Source organism: Saccostrea cucullata, unplaced genomic scaffold, assembly GCF_032062105.1.
Source record: "Saccostrea cucullata isolate Sc308-1 unplaced genomic scaffold, CSIRO_AGI_Scuc_v1 ctg980, whole genome shotgun sequence".
Taxonomy (NCBI): Eukaryota; Metazoa; Mollusca; class Bivalvia; order Ostreida; family Ostreidae; genus Saccostrea; species Saccostrea cuccullata.
Window position 1 is genome coordinate 22,433 of NW_026919075.1, and position 11,699 is coordinate 34,131.

At 34.3% G+C, this 11,699-nt stretch overlaps 1 protein-coding gene across 1 annotated transcript; it reads right to left on the reverse strand.

The window, feature by feature from the left end:
- Positions 1-643: 643 nt before the first annotated feature.
- On the reverse strand, positions 644-10,224 carry LOC134278941 (uncharacterized). Its single transcript, XM_062761249.1, has 3 exons — positions 10,153-10,224; positions 2,057-2,236; positions 644-753 (listed from the first exon to the last, which is right to left on the reverse strand). The coding sequence occupies exons 1-3, from the start codon at positions 10,217-10,219 to the stop codon at positions 644-646; spliced, it is 357 nt and encodes a 118-aa protein (XP_062617233.1). The 5' UTR covers positions 10,220-10,224.
- Positions 10,225-11,699: the final 1,475 nt, after the last annotated feature.

The following is an 11,699-nucleotide window of genomic DNA, read 5'->3' on the forward strand; positions in this document are numbered from 1 at the left end:
TCTTAGTGCATTGTGTGGAATTTTCTAGCCATTTTTATTAGTTTGTTCAAAATTGTACGAGTGAAAAATGACGCCGGAGGGGAAAGTTTTTTCCCGGAATGTTATAAAGTTTTGCTTTCAACTTGGTAAAACTCCAACAGAGACCTTGGAAATCTTTAATCAGGCAGGGGAAAGTAAAAATGTATCAAGATCACTTGTCTTGAAGTGGCATAAACGATTTCGAGACGGTAGAGAATCATGTGAAGACGATTTGCGAGTCGGATGCCCGAAACTTGTTACCGCTGAAATTAACGTTGATCGCGTCAGGGAAATCTTAAACTCGGATAGACGGATTGCATTAACACAATTGAGTGAAGATCTTTCTATCTCCTATGGATCCATACACAGCATTGTACACAACGACTTGAAAATGTCCCGGGTGTGTGCAAGATGGGAACCAAGACTCTTAAAAGATTTTGAAAAAGTCAGAAGAGTCGAAGAATCAAAAAAGTTTCTGCGCCGATTTCGCATTGATCAAAACTTCTTGGACCGAATTATCACGGTAGACGAAACGTGGATATCCAATTTTGACCCGGAAAGTAAACAAATGTCAATGCAGTGGATTGGGTCTAATAGGAAAAGGGGTGATATCTTTAAGGTGTCATCAGAGGCAGTCATTACGACAACCTTCAATCACCAAATCAAGAGAGGGACCATGGTGAGTACCTGTCCACAATTTGCAAATCCTTTTTATAAATGTTGTAACTGGAAACCCTACAAAACACATAACCAATTACTAAAACATTTTTAAATAAATCATGACGAAAAAGCAGTCCCAAAGCATACATATAAAATCTGCTCTAAACAGCTCATATATTGGAATGGAATAGTTGGTGGAGCCTAATAAGGATTTAGTAGAATCAAATTTCAGAGAACGTCTAACTGATTTTGAAAACCGTACAAATTAATTAAAACAAAAGACCCCTAGCTTATCTGAGATACTTTCGTTATGCTGCTCTTCCCTAGATTTTCCACTTTATAATACACATTAACCCCCCCCCCTCCCCTTCCACCAAAATGATTTGAACAATTGAGAATATACACTACACAAGAGGGGGACCACCCCAGCACACACGGGCTAGGAAAAAGCAAATATCAGATCAGAAATGAAAGTTTTCGGAGGTAAGATGTGGGGGGGGAGCTTAAAGTTTAACCCCTCTATGGGTCATGGTTTGAACAAAATAGAATCTACACTACCTGATGATGATTCAATATAATATCACTAACCAAGGCTTTGGAGTACTTGAAAAGGAGATTTTAAAAGATTTCCCTATATACTCTTATGAAAAACTTTGATCGATCATTTTGGCACAACCCTACCACGGGGGTCATGATTTGAACAAATATGAAGGTACAATAGGATGATTCCACATGTCATGAGTTTACTATACTGGCCCTCTGGTTCTTGAGAAGAAGATATCAAAAGATTTTTTCCTATATATTCCTTTATAAAAATATAACAGTCATAATGGCAAAACCCTAGCCCCGGGGATCATGATTTGAACGAATTTGAATTTACACTACCTGAGCATGATTTCAATTGAGTTTTATATTTCCTGTCTCTATTGTTTTTGAGAAAAAGATTTTCCTATAGAATATATTCCTACGTAAAACTACAGGCCATTTAGGCCCCACCCAACCCCTTGTGGTAATGATTTGAAAAAAACTTGAATCTACACTACCTGAGGATGATACCATATAAGTTTCATCTTTCTTGGCCCAGTGGTTCTTAAGAAAAAAATTTTCTACATATTCCTAAGTAGAATTTCTTATAAATGATAAAGTTCTTTTTAATAATCATAAAAATGCTGATATGGTCCACAAAGCAGGACTTTCCCGGCACTCGCTCAAGTTGTTTCAAAACCCTGCCTGTTTTTCCCAATTTTTTCAGAAAGGGTAGTTTCCCAAAAACATAGATTTATCCCTATGATATGCTACAATAAGATTTTTCAAACTCTATTTACGCTGGGTGCATAGTATTTCAAAAACACATTTTGTTTGCAGCTTAAGAACTTACCAGAGGATGATAAGGGAGTCCTCATCAGCAAATGGGAGGAGGATATCCGAAATTTTTCGGCCCCTCCAGTGACAACCTCTGCTGAGGCTCTGGAAAAGGAGGACGGGAAGCGTGTTTCAATTTGTGGAGTCATTAAGGAAGTAAGTAATCTCACCAATTGTTCACAGCAAATCAAATTTTCTGTCAAAGAAAATGGACGTCAGATTTATAAAGTAAGCAAACTACTTTGAGAAGAAAAAAAATTGTATTTAAAATTATTATTCTTTGCAAATATTGCTTTTTCTCTAAGTATATTGAAAGGTAGACTTTTGAGGTGAATTAAATTTATTTTTGTTCATATTTTTCAGTTTTCTTATCTAACATTTAAAACCATCTTTGAAAAAGATATATCCAAAATCCTATTTGATTTTGTTTAATAATTCATGAGTTATTAAAGCTCTTATGACCTTTACTTATCACTTGTGAAGGTTAACATAAGCTAAAACAAGAGGCCCAGGGGCCACAGCGCTCACCTGAGCACATCAGCTAGGAAAAACACATCAGATCAGAACTGAAAGTTAACTTAAGTAAGGGGAGGGCTTGAATTTTAAACCCCAAGGAGATCATAATCTGAACGAACTAGAATCTACATTGCCTTAGGATGATCCTATATAAATAAAACTAATCATGGCTTTCAAGTACTTGAAAAGAGGATTCAAAAAGGTTTCCCTATATATTTCTATGTAAAACTTTGGTCTGCAATTTTGGCCACACCCTTACCCTAGGGTCATGATTTTAAAAAACTTGAATCTACACTACCTGAGGATGATTTCACATGAGTTTTATCTTTCCTGTTTTAATGGTTCTTGAAAAGAAGATTTTTAAAGATTTTTCCTATATATTCCTATGTAAAACTTTGATCGGCCATTTTGGACCCGCCCTACCCCGGGGGGGGGGGGGGGGGTCATGACTTGAGAAAACTTGAATTTATACTACCTGAGGATGATTTCACATGAGATTCATCTTTCTTGGCCCAGTGGTTCTTGAGAAGAAGATTTTTAAAGATTTTTCCTATATATTCCAATGTAAAACTTTGATCGGCCATTTTGGCCCCACCCTACCCCTGGGGGTTGTGACTTGATTGAACAAACTTGAATCTACACTACCTGAGGATGATTCCACATGAGTTTCATATTTCCTGGCCAAGTGGTTCTTGAGAAGAAATTTTTATAGATTTTTCCTATATATTCCTATGTAAAACTTTGATCGGCCATTTTGGCCCCACCCAACCCCGGGGGTCATGACTTGAACAAACTTGAATCTACACTACCTGAGGATGATTCCACACGAGATTCATATTTCCTGGCCCAGTGGTTCTTGAGAGTAAGATTTTTAAAGATTTTTCCTATATATTCCTAATATGTAAAACTTTGATCGGCCATTTTGGCCCCACCCTACCCCTGGGGGTCATGACGTGATCAAAAACTTGAATCTACACTACCTGAAGATGATTCCACATGAGTTTCATCTTTCCTGGCCCAGTGGTTCTTGAGAAGAAGATTTTTTAAAAATGCTAATAATTTTTCTCTAATTCATGATTATCTCCCCTTTGAACAAACTTGAATCCCCTTCACCCAAGGATACTTTGTGGCAAGTTTGGTTGAAATTGGCCCAGTGGTTCTTGAGAAGTAGATGAAAATGTGAAAAGTTTACAACGACAATGACGACGACAGACAAATTGTGATCAGAATAGCTCACTTGAGCCGTCGGCTCAGGTGAGCTAAAAAGTTAAAATCAAAATAATGCTCCTACCTATCATATTTTAATATTCAAAATAATAGGAAACAAGACATTTTTTGGCCTTAAATACATATATTTCAAAATATATTACTGTCTGGAACACAAGAAAAACTAACCTCTGCTTTTGGTTACAGATGTCGGAGATTTATAAATCAAAGACCTCGGAGTACAGAATTCTAAAGATTGGAACAGCAACTGTGAAGATGTGGGGGAAACAGGCCCATGTTTCCATGTTTCATTACTCTCAAGAAGCGTAAAGAATTTCACTCAACTGCTAGCACGGAAATAACAGTATGTATTAAATTTTGCATTTATAATATTATCCTCCCATTGTTCAATCATCATTAAAAGATTAAAATGCAATGAAAATGATCATGTCAACTTTAGTATAGGATTTAAATGATTCCTTCTATTTCTCATCTTTATAAAAATTGAAACAATACATACTGTAAAAATAATACAGTAGAACTATGTTAAACTTTGATTCACCATTTCCATTGTAGTCTCACTTTACCTCAGGGCATTATAACTAAAAAGAGGCCCAGGGGCCACAGCGCTAACCTGAGCACATCAGCTAGGAAAAAACACATATCAGATCAGAATTGAAAGTTAATTAAATTAACTTAAGTTGGGGGGGGCTTGAAATTTATCACCCCCCACCCTCCAGGGGATCATAATTTCAATGAACTAGAATCTAAATTACCTGAGGATGATTCCATATAAATATTACTAATCATGGCTTTGAAATACTTGAAAAGAAGATTTAAAAAGGTTTCCCTATATATTCCTATGTAATACTTTGATCGGCCATTTTGGCTCCGCCCTACCCCTGGGGGTCATAACTTGAACAAATTTGAATTTACACTACCTGAGGATGATTCCACATGAGTTTCATCTTTCCTGGCCAAGTGGTTCTTGAGAAGAAGATTTTTAAAGATTTTTCCTAAGTATTCCTATGTAAAACTTTGATTGGCCATTTTGGCCCCGCCCTATTCCCCGGGGGTCATGACTTGAATAAACTTGAATCTACACTACTTGAGGATGATTTCAAATGAGTTTCATCTTTCCTCGCCCAGTGGATCTTGAGAAGAAGATTTTTAAAGATTTTTCCTATATATTCCTAAGTAAAACTTTGGTTGGCCATTTTGGCCCCACCCTTGCCCCGGGGGTCATGATTTGAACAAACTTGATTCTACACTACCTGAGGATGATTTAACATGAGTTTTATCTTTCCTGGCCCAGTGGTTCTTGAGAAGAAGATTTTTTAAAAATGCCATTAATTTTTCTTTAATTCATGATTATCTCCCCTTGAAAAGGGGCTTGGCCCTTCATTTGAATAAATTTGAATTCCCTTTACCCAAGGATATTTTGTGGCAAGTTTGATTGAAATTGGTGCAGTGGTTCTTGAGAAGAAGATGAAAATGTGAAAAGTTTACAACGACATCAACGACAACGACAGACGACGGACAAATTTTGATCAGAAAAGCTAACTTGAGCCTTGGGCTCAGGTGAGCTAAAAAATGGGTATGACGTATGTGAATTTTGATCTCTCAGTCAGAGTACATTAAACATGTTAAACAAACCATTATGGTTGGCTAACTAAGGGAAAACACATGAACATTCATATTTTGATTTTTCAGGAGAAGCAAGAACCTGAACAGATCTTCCAAGGGGTAATCACGAGCATCGATTTTGAAAGGTGAGTCCAAGTGAACATGCTGTGTATATATATTCATATCATATATATCTGATATATATATATATATATATATATATATATATATAAATCTTACATTTTCAACATACTGGAAAATACTTTGAAGTTAAACAAGAGGCTCATATGCCACATCGCTCACCTGAGAAGCTTTGACCATTCTGTTATTTACCAGATTTACCAAGTGTCAATCATCTACATGGCAAGAGCATCTACATGGCAAGAGCACCACGCAATAATGAATTGTGTATAATCAACTAAATTCATTTAAATTTGTGTATTAAAGAAATCAAAATGGAAAATTTCCTACCTACCAACCTTATTTATTTCAGCTTGTAACTGTAAAGAAACTTAATTCTATTGCCTTTACAATACTTCCATTTAAACATTATTAAACATGTCTTTGCTTTTCTAAAAAGACTTTTCAAGCTTTTTTCACTAAATATTACTTTGAAAAAACCTGATTGCCCCCCTCCACAAATTCAGTCCTAGAGGTCCTTATTTTAACAAACTTAGAGTAAATCCTTACTATGCAATAAAGCTTTCACATAAGTTTCATTATTTCTGATTATTGAGAATTTAACCCAAAAAAAGTAGACTAGAATAATTAGTGGACCCACTTGCACCAAAGGATATAATTATGCCAATAGAAAAATTTGATGAAGATTTAACTATTAATAATATTACAGTCATTACAAACATCAGACAATGAACAAATTTTGTTCAGAACAGTTCACATAGTTGTTCAGCTTTTAGCTAAGATGAACAGGATAATTTATTTTATCTTAATAAGTTCCATTTTCTTTTACTTAGTGGACAAGCTGACATAGATGTCGGAGGAAATGAGATTACCCTTACCTTGCCTAAAGAACTCGTCGATGAAATATTTCCGACAAAAAGCTTTTTGTCCCGTGTCCCAATTCATGGGACACGACAAGGTTCCAAATTAATGAAACTGTAAGTACATAATAAATGGTTGCAAGACCATAATTATCCCACAGGAAAACGGACTAATCCGATTATTACGATGGATTGAAGGAAACCGTGGTATCAGTTTCACATATCGTGAACCGAACCGTGGAAAAATAAACCGCGGTATACCGACAAACGGTTTATCGTTGCACTCTTAGTTTTATTATCTCAATGCATATCCATTGCATTCACCTTTTAAGGAGAAATGTGAATAGACGGTGAAGGTATAAATAAAATAAACACGTTCTTAAAACTGGGAATGACCATTCGGAGTATATTATCGTTTGCAGCTGACTGTAAAGTTTCACGTTACGTCACGATCTAGTTAACAACTGCACTCAAGCTTAATTGTAAACACCTGCTAACCGCAATATTTACAACTGGTTCTTTCTTCTTATCCCTGATAGGTCAGGTTGCTTGTGCAACAGACTATTTCTGTGTCAATGTTGATATTTTAGTTGACCAATCCCTTGAGTTGTTTACGCTGGATGTGTCTGAGGAAAATAATCTTGACATAACGTGAAGCTTTACAGTTAGCTGTAAATAATAATAATGTGAACACACCAGAGAAGCAGAACTTTTTCTGTTATAATGTAAAGTGGGTTTTTTTTGGGAGGCAAATAATTATTTTGGGATTTCTCACATTTTTTTTTTCTGTGGAACACATGATAAATCAATTTATTATATACCTATCAATTTCCTTGTTTTTGTTACTGTTAATTTTACAGAGTTTGATCCGATTTTCCGGATCACCACACTGTGGTTTTCTGAATCCATATCACCATTCTCTGAAACTGATGACGTAGTACGCAAAAACATGACGTTATTTTTCTTGCGAGTTAAAAAGTCCCTTGTTATTATGCTTTGTTATTATGCTTTGTTTTATGGATAAATATTATGCAATTGATCTCTTAAAGCTGAACACGACTCGTAAATAGGCATACGCCATTTCTGATAGCATTATCTACGATACATCCATCCTAGGGTATACTCGTCGCTTTCGTTACACCTGACTGCTTTATTGTCACAGGTATCGGCGTGGAATGGCGACCCGTGTTCGACCTGGTTATCTTGCATTACATTTGTTCATATTTTATATCACTTACGTTTATCTATGTTGTTTGTATACTGCTCTGACTTGTGCAGCTATAATTGTAAATTTATTTGGTATCTTACTTTCCTGCATTAGACGAAGTATTACGTTATTATCCTCGCTACCAAGTCCTGTATAGCATACGTCCGTCTACACCGGTGTCGACTGATTAAACTGAACAGTCTCTAATTCTTGCCCTATTTATATGGGTCTGCAGGGTAGCGAGTCTCAGGAACTAAAATGGCGGATACATTTCTTTTACGAATCGTGTTCAGCTTTGTTTTATTCTGCTAGATTTAGCTAGTTATAAGGGGGTATATAATAAATTTATCATTATAACAGTAACTTGATCCGAAGAGCCGTATCACGTCTCGTTGACAGGCGCGGATCATCAGATCACACTCGACGCTTCGCGTCTCGTGAGATCTGATGATCCGCGCCTGTCAACTCGACGTGATACGACTCTTCGGATCAAGTTACTGTTATAATAATATATATATAAATTGTAAAGAAAATGTCCAACAAGCCCATAGATTGAATATCTGATAGAAGGATTGTTTTTCTTCACAAGTACCAGTAAATTTTAAGAGTGCAATGATAAACCATTTCATGATACACCAGAATTTATCTTTCCATGGTTCAATTCACGACATGTGAAACTGATATCATAGTTCAGTTCAATCAGTCCATACTTTATTTGATTTCAAATCTGTAAATGAATCACTGTAAACGCTCAGACACATTTTGTAGACAAAAGAAAATTCAGATGAATACATAAGATAGTTTTCATTAGACACAAATTAACAAGAGTTATTTCCCATGGACGCCTAATTGTGGGTCAAAATGCTGATTTACAGTCAACTCATACACAAACCGAGTCGTACACAGACTGATTTGTACACAAAAAGTCAACTCGTATACAAAAATCAGAAGTCAACTCATACACAAACTATTGTCATTTGTACATAGGTTTTCTTATGTGATTTAATTAAGGTATAGTTTTGCCCAGTTTATAAAAATTGAGGAGTCAACTATTTTACACAAAGGTTTTTCTTGTGCATTTTAATCAGTTGGTGCCTCTGATTTTTCCTTTTCCATATATGCGTTTTTGTTTTGTTTTTAACAAGATTTTTCTGGCGTAATTAAATCTGAGGCGTCAGCTCCTACACACTTTTGTTATTTAAATATATATTTATTTCATACATGATAACCAGGGATATTTGTGGATATAGATATAGATTGATATGCTTTAGATAGGAAAGTTAGAATTTTTGTGGCAACATTTAACAAATATCGTTATATATATTTAGTCTAGATAGTAAATACGATCCAAAAAATCGAACGATTTCAAAAGTATATCATATCATTGCAATCAATTTAAAAAAAACTTACCAATTTAATTTTTTTTAAATTAACAAGACAGTTGTATGACAGGATAAACAAGTTTCTTGTAATCTCACAAGAAATGAAGAAATTTGGACCACTTAGGAGCATTACGTAATTAGCGTTTGCTGCAGATCCAACAGATCCAAGAAACCAACGTGCTTCTGTTGGTTAAACAATAATTGTATGAATACCTAATAAGAGAAACCACGATTGAATCGGGTTGATTTAAAATGTCAAGCCACTGACGTATTATAGAAAAAAAATCTATTAAAAAAATAAATAATAATTACACTTTCTTTGTTCTTTTTTTTTCTGGTTTATACATTATTCTTATAGAAATACATGCAATTCCTAATAATTGTAAATAAAACCCAGAGAAGTTGAATTAATTTAGTATTTATGAAAAAAACTTACAGAAAATTAACACTTCTAGCTCTGCGCTTTTATTTATTTTACTTTTTTAAAATTAGATTTGCCATTATTCTTGTAAGATCAATTTATAACAATTCACGAATTGTATATAAATGTTGGGTACGAGTTGACTTCTGGTTTGTATACAAGTTGACCTTTTTGTGTACGAGTTGACTTTTCGTGTACAACTCGGTTTGTGTACGAATATTGACTGGACACTAACATGCTCATATTCCTTCATAATTCAACAAAATTTAACTTTTTAATACTGGTTATTGTGGGCTGGGAAGCACTGTTTTCTGATAATTATACATTTGTTAAAACCTCCTTTATTTCATAAAGTGTATTACATAATGATTTCCCCCTAGATAATTCTGCTACACTCTTAAGAGGGAAAATTACCTAGTTGACCCACAAGATGGCGGCCAAAGAGAAAATGGGTCTACTGAAAACTATATTGGGGCTTAAGACAGCTTAAGGTCTTTTTTTTTTAATTGTTAAAAAAGATAATGAACCATTAAATAACATCTAAAATGATCAAGTGTAACACATAGACATGAATCAGTCTTTGCAAAATCGGACTTAACAAGCCGCCATAACATCATAAACATGAATATTATTAGTCAGGACCACGTTTCAAACTGGATTCTTAGAATATTTTTTTTCCAGAGTTTTAATGAGGAATAAATGTTAAGCCACTACCTGATTAACTTTATTAAGGACAAAAAACTAAAATTGTACCTTGCAAGAATAAAACCAAGACTGTTTCTCCTCCTATTTCGTCTCTGCTGCATCTGACATCCGGCATCCTCACAAACCTTTCCCATAATTCCATAGTGCACGTGACATTGAGTCTATACCACTAGCAGATACAGAGGGGGGACAGGACAGGAAAGTTTACATACTCCCGCAGCGAAATTTAATTATAGAACAAACCAATTTTCTATGTATTTATTACATTGTTAAAAATTATGTAATCAGTATCCTTAAATTTAAAAAAAAACGTAATTTGATACACATTCAGCTTGGGAATACTAAATTGCTCGTACTCTCAAGAAAGATAAAAAAATTGTAAATCTATAATAATATGTACATGAAGAATATGATTTAAATTTAAGAAACCAACTTGATCACTTTTTTCTGATAGTTTTTACCTAAACCTTTTCGAGAAAATATTGCGAAAATAATTTACTCATGACATTTTGGCGCGAAATAAATATATCCCCCTTTGTAGAAGTAAAATAAAATAATCCAATATTAAAATGCTGTGTTATACGGTGTCAATCTATACACCCCAAACAAAAAAATAAATAAATGTTGAAGGAAATAAAGATCAATATTTAGCTGTAGTCTCGTACTTCTTCATTCTCTAAACGGTTTTCGTAGTTGAATTCCACTAATTTTTTTCTTATCCTTGAGTCATCCTTTTAAACAATGGTTACAAAGTTGAAAGGCTGATACAAGCTCTGAAATATTTTATAGTGATTTTTGTGTATTTTTCACAGTATAATTAAAAAAAAGTGTTAATATCCAAAATGTATTATTTGAGTTAAAATTTGCTGTAAATGAATGGATAATAATTGTGAATATTTAATAAAATACGTAAAAAAGCTAAACTTTTAATTTTTTTTTAAATAAAAAATTATTTATGAAAATAAAAAAAAAAAACATTATTTAATTGTCAATATTTTTTTAAATTTATGGCTATATTAGATTTTTGCCTGACGTCACGGCGTCAGGCTGTATAAGGATTGATAATTGCTTGATCCGAAATGAGATCATACCCAGAGAGCTAGATTTTGTGCAAGCTGATTTACATTGGAAATCTTTCACCTGCATTTTAAAAGAAACTTTTCTTCAGGAGACAATGATTTTACTGATGCAAAATAATGCAGTATTTACTTTGTTTACTCTGTTTGCATGAAACAGATCATTCCATGTGATTTACCGTTTCAACGTGCCCGTGTATCTTTTTTCTGCATTTCTTTATTGCTGGATCAGTCCATTTATGTTCTAAAAAAGGGGTGAATCGCTCTTTTCGCGCCAAATGTCACGAGTAAGCGATCTTCGCGCCTTTTCTTGGGATTGTTTTATTGTATGAATTGGGGTGCTAATTTCCATGGAATTAAATAAAGTTTGTTATTGTAACCCCCATCTACCTATGTTTCAGAAATTCTATCCACAACATATATCTTATTCCTTAAAACAACATATCAAACGTATGTATCAGAATATGGACATGCAAAACAAATGAAAAAATGATTTCTCTAATTTGTTTCCCCTCTGTT